General features: G+C 40.1%; 1 protein-coding gene across 1 annotated transcript in view; it reads left to right on the top strand.

Moving 5' to 3' along the window:
• Positions 1 to 27,408, top strand: part of gabrb1 (gamma-aminobutyric acid type A receptor subunit beta1) — a 78,452-nt gene that overhangs the window by 20,895 nt on the left and 30,149 nt on the right. The window contains exon 4 of the mRNA XM_042500743.2: positions 11,848 to 12,068. Coding sequence (XP_042356677.1) covers positions 11,848 to 12,068 — 221 coding nt within the window. The remainder of the gene's footprint in view (positions 1 to 11,847; positions 12,069 to 27,408) is intronic.

The following is a 27,408-nucleotide window of genomic DNA, read 5'->3' as shown; positions in this document are numbered from 1 at the left end:
TATTTTTGGAGTGCCTGGATTTCCTCCCTGTTTTCCTTTTAGTCCCCCTTTTTTCATCAGAACCCTGCACAAGTATGACCTTTGTTTTATGATAGCCTTCAGAGCAAACAAACATCTCTCTTTTTCTTGGAATGAGAACATGTTGGGAAATAAGGTTGATGAGAGCAGTTTACTAACACATTGCCGCTGTGGGTCGTAAAACCAAAACAAAGAGGCAAAAAAGGCAAAAAAAAAGCTCAGTGGAGCTTAGGGGGACTGCAGAGTTGTTGGGTTCGTCTTTTACATTACACACAGTTATTTAAACCTTTGTGGGCTCACATACTAATTAGAATGTTTTTGCTCAGTAATTATATGAATTGAAGTGATCAGAATCAGCGAGCACTGCTGTCTGCAGTTTCATTTTGTTTCAGATCAGAAGTTGATGTAGGCTGCAGAGGTACTGCACTGCTCCCCCACCACCCCCTTTCTTCTGATGTCTCCCGGGCTGCACCCAGAGATGGCTGTGGGTAGGGAAGAATTAGGTCAGGCAGGAGCACACTGCAGTGGGGATAGCATGGCATAGGTGCCCATGTTCTGCTGCGCTGCTTGTTTGTTTGCTGCAGTAAAATATGGACAGAGAGGGAGATAGATACGCAGAGAGGAGGAGAAGAGGTACAGCAGCACGAAAAAAGATCGCCTTTCACACATTTCAACACAGAGAATCAGAGGAGAGAAGGAAAACAAACCAAGGGCATTTTCTGGCCCCGTTCTCCTGTCCGCTTGGAGTGCAGTGCGGTGCAGTGCAGTGCAGTGCAGTGCGGCGCGGTCCAGCAGCAGCAGTGGAGCTCTGCCTCTCCCTGCCTCCACGGTTTAGCACAGCTCATATGCATAACGGTATTCAGCTCACGTTAAGGCCATCGCTCTGCCGCGGAAACACCGAGGTGCCACAGCGATGATGGCAAAGCGGGTGCTGAGGGGAACAGCTGTTTCTAATAATAGTCTCTTAGAAAGTCTTCATCCCCAATGGTACTGTAACCACCACCCTCTCCCAACACACACGCACACACACACGCACGCACCACACGCGTGCATGCAGGTTGTCCTCCTTATTTTGTGTTCCCAGCTTCATGAGGCAGCAGTTTCTCACTGCTGCCTCATAACAGGTGATGTCATCTCCAGTTTATTATTGGCCACTAACAGTTCCAGTGGCGGGCTAAATGGCTAATCCGTCTGTTTTATCACTTAGTGCTCCGCTGCTGCGCAACACAGAGCGGGATGCTTGTATCTTGTCCTCTGTTACTGTAAACACATATTGGATCCAGAGTCCTGACACTGCAAGTCCTCTATATTATACAGATTATGGAGAAAGAAACAAGACTAGGGAGATATTTATTAAAACCTAATGCAAATTACTGTCAGTCAGGGTCACAAAATTATGTCACTGCAAACATTCAAGTTAATGTATTTACAACTACAGACAAAAAGGCCAGGTGCAGTGTTATTGATTAACCCTTTGAAACCTGAGCAAATTGGCTTTATTTCTTTACAAACATGCAAAGAACAAATACTAAAATAGAAAAATAAGCAAACCCTCCCCCCTCAAATATGTATATATATATATATATGTTAAAAAAAGAAATTACCAGCTTAAGATGATAATAATTCTTTAACTTTTAAATATATGATTATTAAATCATATATATATATATTTTTGGACAAACAGTTTTTCAAATCTACTAACTTCCTGGTGGCTCGTGGTTTGTGAAACATTTCTTGCCAAGAAGTTAAGTGCTTTCTTCCCTATGTTTTCATTTAGCCTCCCCCTCTGCACTTTTGCTGGTGGTTTCTGAGATATTATGCTCAAAACATTCCAAAATAATCCATGGAACTGGGAAAATATTCAGCCCCAGCATTTTTCCTGTGGACCATCTCTGATCTACCTTTTAATTTTTAGCTCCTTTATCTTTCTTGTTTGTATTTACATTCCAGTTACTCTGCTCTTACTGTCTTGATTTAATTTATTTCCCACTCGACCTCTCCTGATCCACTGGAGGGATGACGGCCGGTACCATTGCACCTGTATTACAATTAACATCTTCAGGACCATGTAACCTCTAATCAGATGGGCTGTGCCAGCATCAAGTGGGCTGCAGCCAGCTTGTCTGTCTTTTTTGCTTTTTTTCCTAAAAATTTTTTTGACATTGCTGGTGATGACCTGTGCAGCCCACATGATGGGCCAGCCCATATGGCATTCGCCAGAATTGCCACTCCGAGCCTAGTTAAGAAGCTGTTTAGGCACTGATACTGAAACTACTCAAATGTTTAGCTTTAGCATTGCTATTGGGGAAAAAAAGATACCCAACCTTACTGGGATGTAAGTATAATATACAAAATCATTACAGCGAAATACAGTCAAAAATGACTCTTAATAGTATCTGATTTTGAGTCATTTAAAAGTCTCAAAGAATTTTATCAGTTGATTATTTTCATGTCATTTATGTGTGGGTGCAGTCAGCAGGAAGTCAGCGGGCTCAGCCATAGAAAGACTCTGATGCGCTATTTGCAGACCTCTGAATCATCACTCACATCTCTGATTTGTTTTTGTGTTTTTAAATTGATTAATAAAGTGAAACTAACTGGCATTTGAAGCTGAAAATGTCTTCTGGCATATGCACCTGGTGGGCAAGTTTAACTCAGCTTGTGACCTGTTATCCAGTTTTATCCAAATGCCAACAACATTAACAGCCATCCTCTACAAGCGTCCATGCCAAAATTCTGGTAAATATGTTTCTAAATATTTTGCTTATTTTGGAGAGACTGAACGACTGACTGACACTGCCACATTAGTTCCAATAACCAACAATCTCTCAAGCAGCAAGTTCCGATGTTGAAAAATGAAGCTAATGTGATAGAGCCAAAAACTGCAGTTCCTCAGATGGCCACTTGAGGCCTGGCTCCAAAACAGAGTCAATCCCAAAGACCCCCATTTTTTAATTTTTGTTTCATTTTATTCATTTGGCCTTTATTTAACCATGTTTATCCCATTGGTTTCTCTTCCACGAGCAAGACCTGGCCAGTTAACTCAGAGTTACAACAATACATAAAATGCACATAAAAAAACATAGATTTGAGTAACATAACACGATCACATAAAACAGTTGCACACAGTCATCCAGGATTTGATAGATTTCCCTGTGGTTTTAAGCTCATTCAAGGTCACCATTTGTTGAAGCTTAAGAGAACCTAAACCAGAGAACCATGTTAAAATGCCCAACTTTACCACAAAAATAAAAATGCTTGCCTAAACAGCCTGAAATCCAACCGCTTTGTTGTTCGTTGGTCTAGAACAGTGGTCTAGAAGCTTTGTCTCTTCTGATATCGTCAAATACTGCCACTTTGCAGATTTGCACAACTAATTTCCACCAGATCCGTGTGCAGCCGGCTCCGACCCGTCACAGCAAACGGAGCAGACAGATTACATGCTAGTCTATGTGTTAACTTCCACCAGCACCTCTGCATTGCTTCCCAGCTCAGGCAGTCCAGACGCTTGCAGATGAGATAGGCAAGGCTCTTATTTTTGCCAGACGCCAGATCGCTTCGCATCAATTCAGCCGAATTAAGCACAGAGCAGACAGGAAGTCAGACAGCGACACAGTAATTAATTATCCAGTTAATTTTCAGAATAAAACACGGAGTGTTTACGTCTGATTGTATTTCACTTATAGCGGAGCCGTTGTGCAACGCACATGCAAGCAGTGGAAATCCTGGCTAAAAACCCAATGCCAGAAGCCTCCTTTCGTGTACACATAATAAGCTGCTGGGTGTCATCAGCTGAGAAAGTGGCCGGACAGAGCTGTTTGCAATGTTACTGTACTGTCAAGACCTGGTGTTGGTTGCCATGTGCTTTTGATGCCTGTACATAAGCACGTGGCATCTCGGAACGTCAACAGCATACGCGAAAGGATGCCTAGAGCGTAACATACAGACACAGAAGTCGAATGAAAAGCAGCAACATGTAACAGCTGATAACAACGTTTTAGGTCTGCAGTTTGGCAGGAGTCAAGCCAAGGTGACACAATCCACCATCAGCTCATATGCTACATCACTTTAGCAATGCTTAAGTTATACAGATGACACCTACTTGTGCTTTGCAGAAACATGCAATGCCAATATTCTGGCTCCAGGTGATCTTTCAGTGTGAGTCTGAAAGTCTGTTTGAAAATGCCTCCCATGATTTAATGCTTTGAGTGCTCCAGTCAAAGTAATTAGCAGATTAATGAAGCAGCAATGGCTGTCTTTATGCTTTAACCACCCTTGTCTTTGTCTTTGTGTTTTTTTTTTATGCCCACAGAGAGAAAGTGTTCAGATGTGCCTCAAGTACATGCTTGCCTTTTTTTCTTTTTTTTCAGAAAGTTAGCATTTCCCTCCAGCTTGTTGGGAAATGCATGCATAAGCATCTTTACAAAGTGCAACGAATGCTGGAAAGCCAGCGAGCTGTGAGTGGAATCTTAACTGCAGCTTTGCACCTCAGATTAGCTCGATAGAAGAGCAGTGATGCAACATTCTCCTGCCAGCTGTCTCCAAAGGTTACCTGCAGTCAACTGAAGCATTTGATAAGTAGTTCATCAGAAAGTCTGCAAGGCTTTTAGCAGCTAATATAAATAACATAAATGGTCATTTTTACATTCTGGTTTTATGTCTTGTTTGTGGTTGCTTTAGTCTATGTTTTTCTCAGTGACCTTGAGTTTTTGAGCACCCATCCTGTTAGCTAATGATTAACCTCGTTCTTATCATTCTGTACATGTCCTTGTCTCTTACTCCACCCTCAAAACCAATCAATATGCAAGGTAGCCAGGGATGTTAGTTCGGATGTTGAAGATCTGAAACTGACTTCTGAAACCTTTTTATTTCACTTTCTAACCAAACAAATAATTTATTTTTTTCCAAACAGTACCGATGTCCACATTTGCATCTCCTCCTACCTTCATTTAGCATGAGGACAGTACTACCAATGTGCGCATGAATGAGGGGCACATTTATGCTAACGTTAAATCACATAAAAATTCCATGGATGCATTAAGAGAACTGGATACAGCATTTAAAGGGAGGCCATGTGCATTCATATCAAAGGTGCTCAGTGGCTTATTGAAGCCAAAAAAGCTCTTTTTCCAAGGTATGAAATTACCTGGATCTTCCACGGTATGGGGCCAATAGAGCAAGCTATAGGAAGACTCTGCATGGCCAAGTGCAGCTAACTTCTGCTTGCCAAAGGGCTAACTTCCAGTTTAGTGTGATGGTAACTTAAATAGGGACAATTTGGGATTTAAAGCTGTTATTGAAGCAAAAGGTGGTTGTACCAAATGCCAACACCACTATATAAAAAAAAACTTCATTGTGCCCTATGACTGCCAAATAGACAAACCTTGGTCCGACAAAAAGGGATGGTCCTGCTCCAGATCAAACTGAACTGTGTTAGTTCCGTTCTGGTGTGAAAAAAGTTTTTGGTTCGGACTTTGGCACTAATTACTGGAAGTTTTGTCGGGCTGTGAGAGTAGTGTAGAGCTTTGTTGGTGTGACAATCCAAGCAGTGGGGAACAGTAAAGTTGTCAACTGGTTAAAGAGCTCGCCAAGTATGTATTGTCAAGTACAGGAAGAAGCGTCTCACATAGTCGATGCCAACTGATGCAGACAGATACCAAAAACATAATAATTTAATGCAGAAGTCCACTGACAAAGTGGCAACGTGGCGAAGTGCAAAGCGACAACATGTGACAAATTTGGATGAGAATGTATTGGTATGTTGTGTTTGGAGTGTGCATGCATAATTGTAATGTGAAACTAAAAATAACACAATAAAATGTATACAACAAAAAAAAAAAAAACCTTGTTTTGGAGTTTGAGGTGTTGACTCTTAGTGACCTTACCTTTAAACCTTTATCCACCTATTAGTTTTATGCTGTTCTTTTTGTTCTAGCAGATTTGCTGCAGGTTGTTCAGGGTTGTTGGAGGAACCTAGGGACTGGAATTTTCAAACAATGTCACAATTTCTTAATTGGCTTGTGATGAAGACTGTGACTTGGCCATTGTATTTATGTTTGTGTTGTTTAACTGTTTGAAATCTGTTCAAACCTACTTGATTTTTTACAAAACACAGGAAGAATGCAATGGGAAACTAAAAAGAACTGACCAAAAAATTAGCAATAACAAGAAAAAAAGGTAAAAAGTACAAATATACCTAAAATGTGCATAAATAAATAAATAAGGAAAAATAAAAACAGAAAAACGTGCTTAAGAATAATTTTAAAAAATGTGTAAAATACTTATAGAAACTTATACTAAATATGTAAATATACATATTTTAAAATGTATCATTAAGTTCATCATTAATATAGCTTTTTGCACATTTTTCCCTAGCTTTCTTAAAAATAATTTTCTAAATCTACTGATTTCTTCTAGTTTGCGGAACACTTCTTCCAGGCCTCAAAGGGTTAACCACCCCTGTGTCACCTCGGCCTTCTTGCTAAAAAGAGAACTTTATCCTAAGCTAAGGTTTTGTTCTTTGTTATTTTTATTTTTTTTGTGGATTGAAGCCAGTACCATTGCTGAGTCCCCTCTGAATAAAAGCTATTGCGTTTGTTGAGACATGGACAGTGGTCGCTTTGCACCACAACTTTAAATCCATTTCTTTATTTCATCAAAGTATATGTGTGTGTGTGTGTGTGTGTGTGTGTGTGTGTGTGTGTGCTTAAGCATGATTATATAATATATTTAATATAGCAAGGTGATAATATTGTCATAAGGTGCAACAAAGAACAGTGTATAGTCGTGGATGCCTGGAAAGAGAAAGTAAGAGTGTTGGTCCTCCCATCATGCTGGATGTATGCAGGCCACCCTAATGTGCTTTGACACAATGCATTTCACACACTGTACAGTGTGATTTTTGAAATGTAGTGTGAGAGCGAGGGACAGCAGCAGAAACACATGTTCCCTGAGGCTCATACATCACACATCAGCTTACACAGCTGCAAAACAAAAACACTACAAAGAGACAATTCAGCATGTTAAAGCCCCTAAAAATCCTGGTTTAAACCCTTATTTTAAGGGTTTTTCTACTGCAGTACCTGGCATCACCTGTCAATCATAGTTTGTACTGTACACTAGATAATGTCCTCCTCAGAAAAACAATAACGCTGGTTGCTTGTTTAAGTCTAAAATGACTTTTGTCATATGAATCATGCCTCTTGTTTGTCAGGAGAAAAAGCAGAAGCAGTGTGACGTTATGGATCCACAAAACCTCACAACAAGGAAGATGTGGTGTATTGACAGGTGAACAAAGCATCTGACTTAAATACAAGAACCATTGTTTTCCTCCCATCTCTTACCAGCAGTCTCTGCTGGGTTGTTTTATCCATAACCACCATCTTTCCCTTACTTTAACCATGCCATTCTTCCTGTAACCATGGCAGCAAAGGTTCCCCAGTCTTAGCAAATTACCTATTGTAGCTTACTCAACAGATTTTACTTTGCCTTGATCAGTAGTTTTTCGCATCCAAACCACAACCACCAAATTTTGTAACACTTGTTTTTTTTACAATGTAAAAAAGTAAATAAATAAAACACTGTTTTTAATTTTTCAAATTTCCAGGTTTTCATGTAACCCTTCCAGGCACTGTGGTCACTACAGTTATTTTAGAGCTATTTTTTTGTATATGCATGGATTTTGATGCTGTAGCTGCATATAAACTGCTACAGCGGACACATAGTGCCATGTGCTATTCACTGCCACCCACTGGCAAGTTGTTGACACAAATCTCTGAAAACCAACATGACCGACCTAATGCCAGAAATGTTGTACAGTTTAGGAATATCTTGCCAATCCTTCTGCAATAGGAGACCTACACAGGTAAATAAAATTTGGTAACATCAAGTAACATCTATGTATTGATTTTATTTCGCAAGGAAATTCCAGTTAATCATCTGTCCATTAAACAGGACGTCATGCTTTGCTATATAACTACAGTTCAACTAGTTAAATAAGAATAAATACATCTAGATGCAATAATATGTAGTTACGAGATACATTTTAATTTAAGTTGGGTCTTACATGCAGTAGTTATGACATAACAATATCAATAAAGATGAATGTGAAGAATATTCAACATGTAATCATTTTCAACATGTTCTCATCCCAAGTTGTCACATGCTCCTGCTTTGCAGTGGACTTCCATGTCTATTTATTACAATTTTGGTGTCCTTCTTCATCCGCTGTTGACATTTCAGGAATGTCCCTCTCTCGTGATGTCAACACAAGCACATGGTGGAATTATGGTGCAAGTGACCATATTTACACAACACAAGCACATGGCGACGATGTCAATAAATACACATGCTGGCATGGATGGTTAGGATTAGGGGAAAGAGGCAATTGGTACGGTGTGGAAAAATACAATCACATTTAGACAGGAAGCAAAACATATCATTGTCGTATGTATAGTTTTTTTTACCTTACTGCTCTGCGTGCCTTACGAATTGCCCCTTGAGGATGAATAAAGTGTTTCTGAATTGAATTGAATTAAACACCAGACTCCTGCATGATATTCTGGGGTTTGTTGGACCCATCCTTCACCCTCACATTCCTTATTACGCCATTACCCTATGGTTTAACCTGATGCCGTCCTGACACATTTCATGAGGATGTAGCATGTGCCATCCTGCCATCCAGCTGTCTGGCAGCACATAACAATAACAGTTCTTTTTGACCATGTTTTCACCTCATGCTTCCAGTAGTGTTTAATGCGAACGCGAAAGGTGGCTTTTGGCGCTATGTTGCACCAAATGCACTGTCAAAGCAGCAGTACACCTTGTCTCTTTGTTTGAATCCTGTTTTGTCGGTCACTCTTGGGCTGACTGAGAGTTCTTAGACACCTCTGGTTACTTGACAAAAAATTAAATCCAGAAACGATTCAAAAGGGAAAATGATTGTTTATTTTTCACTTGTTTTGTGTTGATTTCTAAATAAAACTGAAACAACTGGCTTATTTTGGCTGGTACAAACAATTACATGAAAAGAATAGGCAAACGAGGCAAAGATGCCAGGCTGCAAAGAAGAGACTGACACAACAGGATTCAAACAAAGGGACATCACGATCATTACAGCATATAAAACAGGTTCTGTTCTAAATGGCAACACAGACAGATGCAAGCTTGTGTCCATCATTCCTATGCACAACACAAAACAATACAACAAAACACAACACAACACAACACAACAAAACACAACACAACACAACACAACACAACAAAACACAACACAACACAACACAACACAATAAGCAAGCTAGTTTTTGTGGTGTCTGTCTGAGATCAGTTTTATTATAAACCAAGGATACATTATACTACAGTACACTTATTCAAATAGAATAGACATACTGATATTTTTGTGAAATTAGAAAGTATAGTAGCTTTGTTTTACACCCCTTATATATACTATCCATCAAAACAGCCAGTACCCAGATTGAGTGTTACAGGTTACTATGAGGAACATAAAGCTTCCATCCAGTTCAGCTGCAGGTGATGCAAATCAATGCTTCTATTTTTAAATGTCATGTTTGTTGAGTTTATCAAGTGTAAAACTTGTACTGACAGTACAGTATTGACATTTTACAAGTCATTATAAAGAATTATTGGGCGTGCTGTGATGGAGCATGTGGTGCAGGAGACAGCTGTCAGATTCTTCAACCCCAAAAAAGTGGATGCTTTATTGTTGTGTTAACTCTGTGGTTCCAGTGGAGTTTGGGAGAGGATGGATGTGCTGACCACAGGGCTGCAGCAGGAACAGTTGAAGGGTTCAGGCTGATGAGTTGACAGGAGCCACTGAAGGGCAGGTGAAGGAGGGAGCTCAAGCTCTCTCAGGAGTAGTGGAAAGAATTGGAGCGAGCAGGCCGGTGACTGTTCCCGCTGCTTAATAAGAACTGACGTTACACAACATTATCCACCTCAGCAGTCTGCGCTGCGGCTGGAACAAGTTATTTTTGAAAAGAAGGTACAGACTGCATGGAAAGATGCGGCACTCTGCCCTCTGACAGCCCAGACTGTGAATCATTGTGCACAACTCAACAGTGTCTGTCTCGCAGGAGTACCCTATGACAATAACATACACATAGTTGTCTTTCTACTTAATGCTTGTGTTGCACTGCTCTAAATCTACTGTCCCACACCACTCATAAGCCTGACTGTGTCCTCAAAGGACCTCTCCAGCCTTTACGTCCAATACAGACCAAAGATTTGGGACAAATTGCAGCTTGCAACTACTTGCAATGCGCCTATCTGCACCATTCTAAAACCCTGCCAGTTTACCCCAATGCAAATGGACAAGAGAGTATAACATCTCCATAGCAGAAACTCTGTACTTCTGCCCTCAGTGGAATGGAGGCCTGTTATGACTATCCTGCAGCAAGGTAATACACTGTATGAAATCCTTTTCACTTGGCCAGCTCCGCTCGCTACCAGCAGATCAACTGTTGAAACAGAGGATGCGCTGTAAACTAGCTTCTGGGGATCTGACAGGCTTAGTTGCAGGTGAAACCATCATCCGGCTTGTGTCGAGCTGAGACTGTCCAGATCACACTGCTGCAACTAATCTATGCATCGTCTAAAACAGTTCCTTCTCGTTGTGAATCTTTGGTCTGAACTGAGCTTTACAATAGATTTAGGGGCTGTTTACACGGCAACGATTCTTGCTTGAAATATTAAACTTTTGTTGCTGTTTAGCCTTTCATTGGAAACACAACAGCATTTTGGGGGCCTGAAAACACAAACTTTTGAAACCGGGTTCCAGGATGAAATCTTCTGAAAACGCAACCCCCTCTGTCACCGTGTGATCTGGCAGCGTGCAGATTCTGGGAGAACCGTGACGTCATGGCGCATGCAAATGGTGTTCTTCTATGGTGTGTCATTACAAAGTTACACCGTCAACTACTGGCCTGGCATGCATGCTACAGCCTTTTTGGTTGTTTTTGTGAATAATTGTACACAAGGATCATTTTTACAATGTTATCACATGAACACACACACACACACACACACACACATATATATATATATATATATTATTATTATTATTATTATTATTATTATCTGATATTATCTGATATTTTTAAACCTGGACCCCAATTTTTGAAATTAATTTAGTTTAAAAAAAAGAGCAATGCTGCAAACAGCAGCAAAATAAGTTGCAAAGTAATCCCTCTGGGATAAAGTGCACTGTCAATTTTTTGTCCACTAATGGAGCTTGTTTTTCCTCACTCACAGGCTCACATTGTTATTCTAAGTCTTATGGAAAGAATCTCTACAGAGTTCAGCCTCCTCCTGGAACAGTGAGATCATTTTTGTTAAACAAGAAAAAGCCCCAGTGTGGAGCCCAGGGGAACTCCACAATTCCAAATTGTCCATTCAGATGCATTCTAGATGATTTGAGACCAAATAGCTTCTGTCCTGGAGATAGGATGTGAACCGCTTTCAGTCTCTATCAAAAAGTTCCACCCAGTCTTCCAGTTTGTCCAGCACTATTGTACTGGTCAGGGGTGTCAAAGTCAACAGTAACTGGGACTAGGGTTGAGATCTTTTCTAGATCAATTTCTCGATGAATATCATTAAAAACTGAAATGATAGCAGTTGCAGCACTATGGTGAGGCTAAAATCCAGGTTGAAAGTAACCATCTGAGGTTGAAAAGTTACTTAATGGCTAATACCCAACTCTACAACTCAAATCAGTTCTCACAGCGACAGAAGAAACCAAACAGCACTCAAGAAATTGGCCTGTCCAAGTTGATGTGCTAACCTCCCTCTCATGCCGTGTCATTCCTGCAGGACTACACCATCACCATGTACTTCCAGCAGTCCTGGAGAGACAAGCGCCTCTCCTACACCGGCATTCCTCTCAATCTCACCCTGGATAACCGGGTAGCAGACCAACTGTGGGTCCCCGACACCTACTTCATTAATGACAAGAAGTCCTTCGTCCACGGGGTGACGGTAAAGAACCGGATGATCCGACTGCACCCTGATGGGACTGTGCTCTATGGCCTCAGGTGAGAGCTGCTTCCACCCTTCACTTTTGTCATGAGGTTGTTTCTTGTATATTCAAACTGGGACCTCAGAACACTGAAAGGGCAAAAGCAGGAATGAGTATGGCATTTTTATGTGTTATTTGGTGTTGTCCGTTAACTGGTAAGCAGTTAATGGACAACAATGAAAGAAGTGGAACTGATACTTTTAATTTACATAAATGAGAACAGTAAACAACAAAAAATAAGGTCACTACTGGGGCCTGCACAAGCTGGCTGGTGGCCAAAAATGGTGTCAAGCACAGCAAACTACTTTTTTATTTGCTCAATTGTTAGTTTCATAATCACTTTTTTACCATATACATTCCTCCTTGCAGTAATCTAAAAGGGCTATTAAGTATGCAACCCAATCCCACTACCACCTTGTCAAATACTGATGGCAGTCGACTGAGTTTGCCCTCTGTGTCAGACACTGATGCATTTTGGTACCCTTCAGCAGTGGTAGGAGACGCGCTGGGCGGCAGCATTTTATGATGCTCAGAGCTACTGCCAATATATAAAGTTTGATGAAGTCTGCGTAGGGTGGCCAGGATGGGAGGTCAGTAGGTCAAACACTGCTTTGTCCCCTGTGAAATCAAAAGTCAATCGAGTTATGTTTTTTTAAAGATTTTTTGGGTAAGGATGTAGTTGACAGGAAACATTTAAGAGAGAGAGAGAGAGAGAGAGAGAGAGAGAGAGAGAAAGGGGATATGACAACTCGTCCGTGCTTTGCAGTGGACTTTTGCGTTTACATATTACACTCTAGGTATCTTTTAACGTCTGCTTTTGACTTTCTGGGATGCCACTACCATGATGTCAACAAAAGCACATGGTGGAATGATGCTGCATGTTGTTATATTTACGTAACTTTTGTAGCTGAGACCAAAGGAAGTAAACCAAAAAATAAAGTTTATTATGTACAATTTTAAGCCATCAGCCTATTAAAAACTAAAGTGCCATTGCATTTCTTATTCCTGCTGCACAATAAAAGCCTCCCATTGGTTTTCCAATAGAAAACGTAAAAATCATCAGCAAGAAATGTTGGTGTGCATTAAACCGCCAACCAAGTGTCAGTTCTATTGGTTGTCTCAGATTTGGCCATCTCATAGTGTTTAGATCTGCAGTATATCAGCATTTTATGTAGATCTATTTACAGCAACACATCCCTATTTCTGACTGTTGTGCTGCTGGGAAATGTATTTCAAAAAGTGTTTTGTGTCACTATGGCAACAGGCAAATAGCAGCTGTCATGTTAACTATTTTTTCTGTAACATAAGTGCACAACCAGGACTTTTAATACAGCTGTAGTTAATTTAGTTAACACTTTAACAACTGACATCCTTTTTCATGTGTTGTATTCAGAATCATTTTACTAGCATTTAAACCTGTAAAAATAAATTGATTTGATTTCTTTTAAACACATGGGAGGAATGCAATGGGCAACTTGGCAAGAAAAGGGCTGCAAATTGAAAAATAAAATAAAAGTAAAAGATGTAAAGAAAAATGCCCCTAAAAAAGCTGGGGAGATTATTATATATTAAGTTGTATGTAAATAAATAATAATAAAAAAAATCAAAATGTCCTAAAAAGGTATACTATAAAAAAAACATATATATATATATATATATATATATATATATATATACAGTATATATGTGTGTGTGTGTGTGTGTGTGTGTGTGTGTGTGAGTGTGTGTGTTACGGAAAGAAAATAGATTTTAAAATGTTTTGTCTTGCTTTTTAAGCACTTTCTTAAGGTAATTTTCTTGTTAATTTTTTTTTAATTTCTTGGTAATTCTTTTGGCCATTTTTTTTAAGTTGTCCATTGTGCTCCTCCCATGCTATTGAAAGAATAGAAGCCAATTTCCTCTGAAGTGAAAGGGTTAATCTAACCGTTTCCCTTTTTTAATGTGGTGGAACAGACAATAATAAAATGTAAATGAGCACATCTCGTGGCCCATCCACAGGGCACCCCGAGGTGCTGCAGCACCCACTTTGGGAACCACTGCAGTAGGGAGTGATCCAGTATATCATGATAAATTGGCACTCATTATATTGCCTGTCAGCCAGTCACACTGCAAACTGGGAGCTAAGTGTTGTGTAATGAACAGTAAATAAGAAAAAAAATGTCTGGCTTTCCAGCAATAAGACTGACTAACAACTCTGGATTAATGATTACATAAATGGTTACTTCCCAATTTAAAGCTGATTGGCTTTTCCAGAGAGTGGCAATAATAGAGTTTTATTCCTCACATGCATTTGTGAGTAGGTGTTTTTATAGTCCTGTTTTCTCAACAGTGAATACTCTTTATTAGAACATGACTTTTGGCCATGTTTGCATGCAGAAACACTGCAGAATCCTGTTAGCAGCAGCTGATTAGCATGGAGAACATTCCTCAAAGGCTTCCATCAGAGGACTAAGTGTTGCTCTGTGTGTGTCTCCTCTGGAGCTCTGAGGGAGAACCAGCTGGTAAATCATTTATGAAGCCTCTCCTGGTGCAGTGTACACTTGGCCGTGCCCTCTGCAGCAGAGCAGCGCTCCAATGAAGTGAGCTGCGTGGAGTTAACTGAGGAAACAGTGGGCCGGTCACTGTCAATAATTCAGTCCTCGGAGTTCAAAGGCATCCTGTGTTTCCGAAGGAGAGGAATGATGACTTGACAGTTTTCAGCTGAGTTTTTTTTTTTTTTTTTTTGTTTAGCTCTGAGGCAATGCTGCACATTTTAATAAGGTGCTGTGGCGAACATCAAGGCCTGTCCTGGATCAGCATCCGATTCTGACATTTCAGATCGCTGTAGAATATAATGAGTTGCAGTGTTTAAAGTGCCATTGACCATTGAAGTTATTGGCTTATTTTATGCTCCCCTCTGGTTTCACTTTAACACATTAACACAAGTTTTTTTTTTATTACATTTATAATCTGTTTTGTATTAACAAGAAGTTCTCAGTAGGCAGATCCCCATTAGGCCCAATTGTAAAAATTAGTGTGTGTCCTCTCTTTTATTCTGTGCCCCCTCAGTGTGTTTGGATGTTTTTGTTGGTTTGTGAGTGCAGCACAGTTTATTGACTATAAGGATAATTTTCTAATAGTTCTCACTCATTTTTATGGCAAATTTTCTTGTAACCTTTCACAAATTCTGAGCAATTTGCAGGACATTTCAAGCCAAGTTCATTATTGTTTTTTTTTTCTTTTTGAAACAAATTTAAAAAATAGAAGGAAAAAGTCAACAAAAAAAACCTGGGAAAAGAAAATATTTTTGTTAAATTATTTTAAATATTTAATTATGATCATGATGAATATATTTTTTCCTTTGCTTTTTTTCCCAAGACTTTTTCCCCTAGCTTTTTAGGAATAAGTAAAGCTACTTATTTCTTAGAATTTGTGGAACACTTCTTACCACGTTGCTCTAACCTTTTTTTTCCATGGTTCTGAGCAAAATTGAACCAAGTTGCTCAGAGTTAAAAGTTTTAAATGAGTCTGAACGCAGCACAAGATAAGTATTTTTAAGCACCCCAAAAGAATGTAATCACTGTACTATGGACATGCACACATAACTAATTTATCTTATCGCTTTGGTTCACTGTACATTTTGAAAGATGACCCCATGTGACCAGTATGTTTTTCCATAGGTGTGTCCCTGTCACCTGATCATCATTTACGTTTGTGTGTATGCATGTTAGGTTGACATGTGCAGTGTGTTGACGGTTTTGGCTGGCGTTGGTCAGCAGCATCATGGTGCACAGGATTTGGTGATGGTGTGGCAGGTGGCTGAGCAGCAGGCCCCTTTTACAGTTGACCAGCACAGGAACATAACCAACATGGCTATCATGGCAACATTTCATTTAGAGGAAGGAACTGCGATGAGTGTAAATCCTGTCGTACACAGCACCTGCCACAGCACCCCGAGACACAAACTGACACACGCCGTATTGATTTACAGTTAGACACGGACAGCCCTGAGACTGTTATACTGTAGCATTTAGCGTACAGGGTCTTCTTCACTTTACAGGCAGAGGAGATATAGATTTAGTCGTCTATGTTGCTCTCAGTTATTACCACACACTTAGAGCAATATCAGGTATCACCTCTCAGACGAATGTACAGAGGCTGCTCTCTGCTCTGATCTGCAGACAGTAATTTACTTTATTGTTCTATGTTTTTGGGACATATTTCATTTAAATCTATATTTTAACCAGGTGACCATGTAGGGATGTAAGTTTCTGTTAACCCTTTTTTAAAAAAAAAAATGGAAGGAAAGCAATGAAGAAACATCCAGAAACTGGCAAAAAATTTGTAAAAAGTACAAGAAAAATACCTGAAAATTTGCACACACAAAAAAACAAAAACAAAAACATAAACAAAAACAAGTGCAATAATTCTAAATATATCGTTTGAATTTATTGACAAGTGAACCTTCAAATAGCAGCCCAGGTCTCCCCCATGACTCAAGACTCTCAAGCTTTCCAGTGGTGTGACATGGAGAAATTGAGAGAGGTTTGACTTTGTGCCAAGCGGAGCGGAGACAACCAGTCCTGCTTGTTTTGATGTTTGATTCCATCCAGATAGGTTGGGTAACTATTAACAAAGAAAAAAAAGGGGGGAATTTTTTTTTTTTTATTTAAAACATCAAAATTAGCTGAAAAAAGTACTTGAAATAATAATAATGCTGGAAAATAATTTTAACTAAATAATTATGATAATTATAAATGTGTAGTTTTCTGTACATTTTTTCCTAGCTTTAATATATATATATATATATATATATATATATATATATATATATATTTTTTTTTTTCTAAAAATCAACTAATATCTTGTAATTTCTTGCTAAGATGTTCTTTGCCTTTTTTACATATTTTTGAAAGAAATCAAATTAATTTGCTTGATGTTTAAAGGTTGAAATACTTGTAAAGGTGTCTGAATGCAGGAAAAGTGATCCAGGTTTTTAAGGCTTAATTTTGCTTTTGATAGGCCGACACTCATTAACTGGTAACTAGTCAAGACATGAAATGCAAGAAGTAGTTTGGTGCTCCATTGTCTCAGTGAGCTTTAGCACTGTATTTCAAAGAGCTATCTACTTTAAGGTGGTGAAATTTGAATCTTTTGTGGTGTTAATGTGTTGACGTTTATTTTCTGTTGGCTTTGCTGACAGACAGCCTCCAAGCCGTGTTAACATGTGGAAACATTCAGGTGTACACCATGGATGTATTAAGTGGGATGGATACAGCTTTCCAGGCAGGCACTCCGCACTCCGTTCATTCCCATGATAGCTGCTCAGTAGTGCCTGACGCCAAAAACACTTGTTTTCCGTTGTATGAAAGTACCTGGATCGTCTGCATTAGGAGGCCCTTAGAGCACATGCACTAGAGTCTTATGGGTAGAATTTTATGTTATGATATGTGTTGACGCCGAACTAGGATACCTCTCCTTAAGCCAAACTAACCAGGTAGGCACACCACCGGTTAGTTTAGATTTCGGAAGATATATGAACTGTTTGAGGAACGGTTGGGTGAATATAGGAGTCAAACCTGAAATTGCCTTATAAAACATTCTGATTTACTTTAATTTTGTGTTTTCTCATGAATGTGGCTCTTATGGCTCTGTGGATCATGGTAACTTTGCACTTGCTGTGTTCTTTGTGGAGATAGTGGGAAACAAGGACTCAAGGACACGAAACAGTGTTTATTGGGGAAACCAGTGCTAGCTTTCTTCAACTCTCCATGAATCATTTCAAAGGCTTCAATACTACTATATACATTTGTCTACAGAAATGTATATGTACTCAATAAGACAGCCGGTTGCCTTATCTCTTTGATTTTGAACAGTTTTCGCATTTTTATAGTATACCATTATAGCTAACCTGTGCTCATTTCTGAGTACCATGGCCTGTCAATGCAGTCTGCACTGAAGCTTCCCATTCACACACAGGGACTCAAACACCAGAGGCGTGACAGGCTGCCATTCATTGACAAGTGAACCTCCAAATAGCAGCCCGGGTCTCCCCCATTACTCAAGACTCTCAAGCCTTCCAGTGGTGTGACATGGAGAAACTGAGAGAGGTTTGACTTTCTGCCAAGATAAAACAAAGCAGAGACAACCAGTCGTGCTTGTTTTGATTCCATCCAGAAACAGAAGAACAGCTGTTAGTACCCTGCTAGCACCAGACTTCAGTTTGATGCTACAAAGACATTGGATTCTTATGTCAGACACACATTAAATTTTGGTTGGAATGTTATTTTGCAAATGACAGATGTTCTTCATTAAGACAACATTGGCATTAGATGTTTGGAAGTCATTGGATTTTGGTTACTTAACAACACAACTTGAAATCATCAAAAAATTAAAGTAATCAGTTGTTAGGACAATGTCATTTGATTGGCATTAGAGATTATCCCGACATCAAAGCCCAAATTCAACCAAATTCCTAGAATTATAGAAACCTATACTGAAACCCACTCAGAAAACATATAAATAAAAAAATATAAACAGTCAAAACATCAATACATTTGGTTGCTTTGAATAGAATCATTTTTGGTGTTATTATATGTCAATAAACACTTTGATGGCACCTGTTGCAGGAGCATATGTGGACAGTTGGCATCAGTTGAGATTGCAGCCAGACGGAACTTATCACATGTGCAAGGTTGAAACGCTGCTGGTTACGACATAATATACGAAGTATAACAGTCCCTACAGGGTGGGCAGGAGGAGTGGAAGATGAATCCAACAAACTGTAATGTGTTGGTTCTACACCTTACCATGTGCCTTATGCCCCTAATCCTAACCATCCATGCCAGCATGTGCTTTTGCTGACATTCTGGTATTGGTTGCCATGTGCTTTTGTTGCCTAAACGTGTGCAGCTTTTGTTGGCATCAAAGAAGCATCATCCGAGAACCTCAACAGCAGACATAGAAGGATATCTGGAGCATAACATGTAGATGTGGAAGTCCACTGCAAAGCGACAACATGTGACGACTTGGGAGAAAGTGTTGGTTAAGTATCATTGCAGTGGCAAGTTTCAGGCTCATAAGAGATAAACTGCTGATTTCAGAAGCCTCCCAGTTGATTGACTGTGGATCTGTACCTGGCTGACCCAGCCCTGTGTATGTTAGTTTTACCCTAGAAAGAGCTGCATGTCTGCACACATCAGGTGCATCACCCTGCAGGATGTTCCAGCTGAGAGTTGGTTTTCAGCAGATGAAATGCCCAGGTGGCAAAGACACACACACACACACACATACACACACACACATGCACGCAAAGAGAGAGACACAATGACAGAGAGAGGGAGATAAAGCAGTATATCAGGACAGAACTGGAGTGCTTTCCATTTAGGCCCAAACAGGAAAGAGCATGTTGAAAAGGACAGAGAGCAGTGGCTAGATTTGTCCAAAAACAACAGTGGCTGGCCCTGCCTTCATGGCTGAGTGAACACAGGCCTTGTGGGCTGTCCTCATCATTCCCTGTCTCCTCCAAGGTAAACATGATAAGCAGTGCCTGATTCCTCCCTAAGTCAGTTCACACACAACATATCCCCTCTGCCTCGCCCAAATCTCCTTCAATTTTTGATCTTTCCATCTCGCTTATTTAACCCAACCCCTCCCCTTCTTCTTTCTCCTCTTTTTAATGCTGCCCTTGAATTTTCATTCCACTGAGGAGGCTGTTTCCAGATTGAGAGAAAACATTATAGTGATGAAAATGCCAATCCTTTTTATGGTGATATTGTCAGCTTGATGGAACAGCATCTATCTGCATCTGCGCCTGAGACCTCATGACGTGGCACACCCATATGCCATCATATAATGCATCCATCAGTAAAGGACAGTTTAATTGTGCTACTGTCATGTTAGTTTATGTTTTTTTCGTCTTAGTAAATAACAGAAAAGTTATTTGTCAGTTCCCAAAATTACCCAGGTTGTTACAAAAAGTACTCATGTAAGCTGCTTCTGTGGTTAGCGGGAGATTGTGAAGCAAAACAAACTGACTTCATGAGGTTTTGCGACACTATAACAAACATCATTCTACTGCAAGCCTTCACTTCTGAGAGAAGACAGACCCGAACACAAGAGGCATTTTGTTGTGACGGACACTGGCATGTTTTGACTGGCGACATAAAAATTATACGAAGAAAAACAACATAGACTGAAAAAAGTTAAATTAAAGTGGCTCAGTTTTTCATTGTTCAGTTTTAGTTTAAAGCTACAGTTTTGATCTTCTTTCTCCCCCTTCAGGTAGTGAGAGTTATTACAAAATACTATCAATGTGTGCTTATGACATATCTGCAGGTAAGCTTGTCGCATCTCCCCAGCCCCCGAGGAGAGCTGTCCTTTTTTGACTCCTTCCTCTGAGTTTCTTTTTTATCTGGAGCATCTACTCTGTAGCTTCTGTCACAATCCTAGTTGCTGCTTTGTTGTAGTTATTCCTCATCTCCCTATTTTACATCTTTTTTTTTCCAGCCCTGACAACATTCTCTTCCAACATGTTCTCATACTCATCACATGGTGCCACTCTGCCAGTGACCTTCTGCATTCTAGGTATCCTTCTGCGTCAGCTGTTCACGCTCTGAGATGCTGTTACTGTGATGTCAACAAATGCACATGGTGGGATGACACAGCGTGGTCCTTATGTTTACACAACAACACATGGCAACCAACGGGACCATCATGATGGTTAGGATGAGGCAACGAAGTCACAGATGGTTAGGCTTAGGCAGAAGAAGCACATGATAAGGTGTGGACAAAGGAAAACTTGCATCCAAATTGGAAGCAAACTCCAGAATCCAGACACCCACCTGCCTAAACATTCATTCATTGATTCATTGTCCGTAACTGCCTGTCCTCGCAAAGGTTGTCGGGGGGCTGGAGCCAATCTCGGCTGTCATCAGGCGGAAGGCGGGGTACACCCTGGACAGGTCGCCAGACTATCACAGGGCCGACACATATAGACAGACAACCTTTCACATTCACAGTCAAACCTAAGGGCAATTTAGAGTCACCAATAAACCTGAGCTGCATGTCTTTGGACTGTGGGAGGAAGCCGGAGACCCCGGAGAGAACCCATGCAGGCACAGGGAGAACATGCAAACTCTGCACAGAAGGGCCCCCGCCCATGGACCGAACCCCGTTCCAACCCGGTATCAAACCAGCAACCCTCTTGCTGTGAGGAAACAGTGCTAACCATGACCCACCTTATATTATATTGTCAACAGCAGCACTGCAACCTGACACTGTCCATCAGTGTTTCATGCACATGCGACCAGTTCCTTCCAGAGTCATTCTCAAGTGATGCCGCCTGTGCGTGTTGTATGTGGACGCACCCGATGTCATTGGCATTGGTTAGATTTAGGCATAAGAGGCACATGGTAAGGTGTAGAATTTAAAAAAACATCCACAAGCTGCAGATTGCTGTAATGCGGCTTGATTGATACAATCACAAGATGGTCTCTAGTTTATTATTTTTTTCTATTTCAAACTGTCAACACTCTCACCCCCTGTTACATATCACTTCTGGTGTGCCTGAACAGAAACGTTGCCGCCAAAACTCTGATATACTGAGAAACACAGAGAGTTTTCCCTGGTGGCCAGTGGTTTAATCAGCATTGTGTGAATGTGTTCAGCAAGAGCTTGAATGTAACAGACTTTCATTTATATGTTAAAGTTCTGCACTCTACCTTTAAGGTAGAAAATCCAATAAATAGAAGGTTCACGGCCCATTGACGCTGCACATTTCAACTTGTGAAACAGATATTGTCCATATGACATCTAGGTTATGGCTTTTATCAGTCTGATAACATTATCAAATACAAATTATCTGATCTCTACAGTCTGGCACTTAATACAATAACATGCAGTAATACTTCTCACTTTATATAATAATGGCGTTTAATCAGCAGCACTACTTTCTCTTCTCTGCCCTGAAATCATATTTTCAGACAGCAGGAGGACATGTCTCTTTCCTCCACCACTCTGGGTTCAGCTTTTCACAGTTTGTGAAGGAGCTGGGAAGATTTCTTTCACACTGGCATGCTGCAGAATCATTATCCCCTGCAGGCTCCCACAATTATTCATCCAGTGTGCTCACTGCCGACACAAGGGCTATATTTAGGTTTGCCAAAATGACCTCACCACTGACTGGCACATACACATTTTGGTTGTTAGTAGCTCAACACCTTACTTTGGCTCATAAAACACATAAGACACATATGGTCTATTTGTTTATAGTCAGTATTCCACAGAGCCAGCAGCATCAGACCTTTTTTGGCTGCGACTGATGGAGGATGGCTGTCCTCAATAGCTACAGAGATAAAAGATGACAGAGCAGCCACAGTTAGGTCTGTGCTGCTGGGCCTGTGCTGATGCACACTTTATAAAGAGTCAGAAGTGGTCCCATGATCTCATGAAATGATGTAACATAAGAACAAATTTTAAGTGATACATTTGCATCTATGCATATATGTTTTTTTGCAACATGTTCTCATCCCAAGTCATCACATATTGCTGCTCTGCATCTACATGTTACTTTTTATGTAATCCTCTGCGTCTGCTGTTGACATTGCAGGATGCTGCTACTGTGATGTCAACACAAGCACATGGTGGGATGATGCTGCATGAGTTATGTTTGGGCAACAATGGCACATGGCAACCAACGCGGGGACGTCAACAAATGCAAATGCTGGCATAGATGGATAGGATTCGGCAAAATGGGCCACAGAGGATTAGGATTAGGGGAAGGAGACACATGGTAAAATGTAGAAAAAGATCACATTCACATGGGAAGCAAACACTGGATTCCAGCATGAAAGTCCAGGGTTTGTTTGACCCATCAACCTACCCTACAGTCTGCCCTAGCACCCTCACACTCATTAAATATGGTTGTTAGTGGCAGAGTTTCAATCTGATGCTGTTCAGCCATGTTTCATGCGGATGTGACAGATTCTGTCCAGTCGTGTTCTCAAGTGACAGCACGTTGAATCATGCGGACATTGCAGGTGCTGTTTGGCCATCTGCTGGCGTATAATAACAGCGTGACTGGTTCTGTCCTACCATGCTCTAACCTGACACCATCTATGCAAATGGTGGCTTTTAGCATTGCGATGTTACACCAAAACCACTGTCAAAGTGGCAGTATTTTTGAGTGACGAGAGACACATAAAATTTAACATTGCTCATTATTTGCAAAGAAATGGGGGATACAGTTTACCGAGCATTAGCTGCTCCTATGTAACGTGCTCTCTATAAACAGATTTCTGCATATGTAAGCAGAAACGGCTGAAAATGATTTCATTCTGGTTTCCGTTTGTTGTCCAAGTACTACTTTGTTGTCCAAGTTGTGTAATTAGCGTAAAGTTATTGTGATAAGGATTAGGAAATTTAGTGACAACGTACCTTTAAATTACTCAGACTTCACATGCTTCTGAACACCTGTCTCCAGGGGGAAGAGTGTGGTTTTGTGACCCATCCACCACTTCTACCAGCCTCCTTAAAAGACCAGTTCTTTCTCTACTCCTGTCAGCACATTAGTCGTGCAACACGTTTTCATCCAAACTCGTCACATGGTGCTGCTCTGTTAGTGACCTTCTGCATCTATTTACGACATTTTAGGTATCCTCATGCATCAGCTGTTCTTGCTCCGGGATGCCGTTACCATGATGTCAACAAATGCACATGGTGGGATGTTGCTGCATGGTCCGTGTGTTTACACAACAGCACATGGCGACCAGCGCATACTGTCATAATAGTTAGGATCAGGCAACAAAATCACAGATAGTAAGGTTTATGCAAAAGAGGCACATGGTAAGGTGTAGAAAATAAAAACACAGGAAGCGAACTCTGGACTCTCGCATGAAAGTCAATTTAAGTGAGACCCCTCCACCTCCCCTAACACTCACACTCCAAGCACACTCATGCTCCCTATATTACATTGTTAAAGTGGCATCATTATCTTATGCTGTCCTTCAGCCTTTCATGCACACACGACCAGTTCCATCTGGCAGCATTCTCAAGTGATGCCGCCTGTGCGCATTTTATGTGAAAGTGCCATTCGCTGGCTTATAATAACAACATCACCAATACTGACCAAGTACCTTGTCATCTGACACCATCCAGCCACGTTCCAGGTGGATGTGGAAGATGGCTTTGGCGTCACTCTCGTAACACTGAAAGCACTGACACTGACAGAGCAAACATATTTGACAAGTACAGAGTGAGAATAGGCTGGATCGTGAGATTGCAGCCTTCCAAAAAAACATGGAACATGTGTTATGAATGAGGTACTAATTTATGATGACATGGAAAATGGACGAATTTTGTTGCATTACTTTTTGTAGGAATATACAAACAGTGCATGAGAACATCTCAACCTCAGCTGACCCACTGGCTCAAGAAATGAAAGCCCATGATGGCCCAGCTAACTAGCCATCAAGCACTCAGTGTTATCACTCAATTTATTGGGTGTTATCAGTGGTCGGCAGCATAATAGATATGGAATAGAAGGGGCCTGCTACACAGACTAATATGTTTAGAATGCTGTTATCAGCACAATAAATGCCTGTTAGCATTGGGAGAAAAGAATGTATCACTTTTCTTAGGTGAGGTGCAAAGCCTACATGGTTAGGTTTAGTTACAAACCATCATGGTTTGGCATTAAATAAGTACAATACACAGATGAGGTGAGTTTACAGACAAGTGAGTTGATTTTCTCATCTTGATCAGTGACACAAGGCCACATGCCACCATTGTCCAAAGCCACCCACAAAGCAAGAGACTTCCAAAATAGACAAAACAGCCTAAATTTAACGCAAAATATAGCAGCGCTGATGGAGAAGCAACTGGAAACATCTGTGCCTACGTCACTTTTGCCATTATGGAACGGTTGAATTGCAACATCCTAGAAGTCCTTCCTGACAAGTCACAGAGCTGACACACACTATTTTTACTGCCCGTCAACGCTCTCTGCACCTGCTTTATAATTCATCTAGTGCTTTCTAATGCGTTCAGTGTGTCCAGGAGATGGATCCACAGCCCCAGAATATTAAACAAGGTACAAAAATAATGAATATTTATGTCTTGAGGGGCTTTTTACGTCCTGACGCTGTAACAGCTGAGTATAGGGAGATGTGCATTTATCTGGACACCCACTCAGCAGGGTGAAAAGAGATGATCCAGGAGAGCATCAGTATATATATATTATTTTTTTTGGCTTCAAAAGTCACAGTTGTCATTGCTTTTCTCTCACCAGTAAAGGTTTGCTTACGCAAACTTATTTTCAATTTACTTTCTAATATGTGTTAAGAAAAAAACTTTTTGCTCAAAATAAAATGTGTAATGTTTCTGCAGAGCTCTGAGCAGCCATTAGTAAAAGAAATGCAAACCACTGCCACAATTAACCCCGGGACAGATGGCTTATTGGGAAGCAGATGATACAGATATATGTTAAGTACATTTCCTAACCACCTGTACTTAAGTCAAATCTAAACAAAAGCATCCACTGAAGCTTGTTTAAACCAGTAAGAAGAAGGCAATGACCGACTAAACAAGAATTGGCCCCCAAAATTTGCAGTAAATTAGAAAGAAGTTACAAGAAAATACATAAAATAAGCAACAAAAAAAGAAAGAAAAAAGAAGAAGAAAATAACCTTAACATATAATGAATAATCCTGTAACATAATTCTGAAACATAATTTTAAATATAGAATTAGAAGAACTATAAATCTAGATTTATGGACATTTTGCTTGTTTTGGGATAATATCTAATAATCTTCCCACTGCTAACTTTCAAGTCGTTTTCTTGACAGATTTTACATTTTTTCTTTTGCATTATTTTGACATTTCTAGCTAAGTTGCTGTAGGTGTGGCTGGCTGGCTAGCTGTGCTGGAGCACATTTTTGCAATTTTTTTACAGCTGCCAGTATTCAGAGTGTACACAGTTCATTGCTTACCTCAAAAGTTCTCAGAAGTGAATTTAGCAATAACATATATATTGTAAAAAAAACAAACAAAAAAAAAAACAAAAACAAACATGAATTGGTTATCTTGCTAAGTTTAGGTGATACCTGCGCAACACAGTACATAGATGTGTTTGGCATAACATCAAAATGGATACTTCTTCACATTCTGTTTATTTTTTTATTGATTTAAATTAAAATTCAAGTATCACCTATGCAGACTTATTTAAACAATTGAATTTAAATTTCTGTACACTATTTCAGAGGTCCATCTTTTTCAGTAGGAAGTGTTGATTTTAACTTAAAGCATTTTGATCTTGATTGATTTTGAGAATATGAATATGTTCATTATTCATTTTACTTCATCTTAGGCCTTAAAGAGCTCTGATGCTTCCTAACTTAATACATTGCAGACCTCATTTTAGTATAGTATGCATACCTGTCACTAAAGGATATGAGGCATGCAGGGATCATTTGTCCTGTGTATCCACTGTGCTGCCAGATTTACAGTTTGAATGATTGTAACTGCATGTCAACAAGAAAATTGCTTGTCCATAAGCCGTGAAATATATTTTCCCATTACAGCATTATATGCCTAAACGGTTTTAGTGGTTTGCTGGGATGAGGTTTAATTGTGTTTTGTGTTTTAAACAATTGATTTTGATGACTGGCCCTTTCGCTGTACAACAAACCCATAATCAGCCGTATGAGGCTATAACCAGGGCCTGCTGCTGTTACACACTAAATGAATAGGACCAACACACTACAGCCTCTTTCACTCTTGTGGAGAGAGTGTTAGTGGCTCTCATAAACAAAGCTCAGAAATGTTAAAAAACTTGATGACTCAATCAGTAATTCTCTCCTAAACTGTCAAACTGAAGTGTTTCCTCCTTCAGATGTGAGACTTCAAAGCGGGGAAGTCGCGGGTTTCACCCAATTGCCTGGATTTTAGTGTTAATTCTTAATTACTCATAGTTGTAATTAAGATTGAACATGAGGCTTTTCAAAGGGAGGGGAGCTGCAGTCGTGACTTCAGTCAGTGCAATGGCAATTATGGGAAAGAAACAGATAGTTCAGTGACGTACAAGGATTTGGGTGATTGAGAACGGAGTAGGTAGGAAGTGTGTTGTGGGATTCAACCTGAGTGTGAGGGGTAAGCTGTATTGTTCATTGTTTTATAAAAACAGTTGTTTTTCCCAGGCATTAGGGAATTAAATGCATTCTGGATGTGTTATAGTGAGGAGTGAATTGGCTAGGTGTGCCCATACTAATTGAGGATTTGTAGTCATTTAAGTACAGTAAAGGCACCGTGTGTTAATTCTCATGATGGATTTTTCCTCAGATATCAGTATATGACTTAAAACCTTTTTCTTTTCGGAGATA

This window comes from Plectropomus leopardus, chromosome 14 (assembly GCF_026936395.1).
Source record: "Plectropomus leopardus strain MGB_pleo_1.0 chromosome 14, ASM2693639v1, whole genome shotgun sequence".
Classification (NCBI taxonomy): domain Eukaryota; kingdom Metazoa; phylum Chordata; class Actinopteri; order Perciformes; family Serranidae; genus Plectropomus; species Plectropomus leopardus.
Note: the sequence above shows the minus strand (reverse complement) of the source record. Positions and strands in the feature narration are given on the sequence as shown.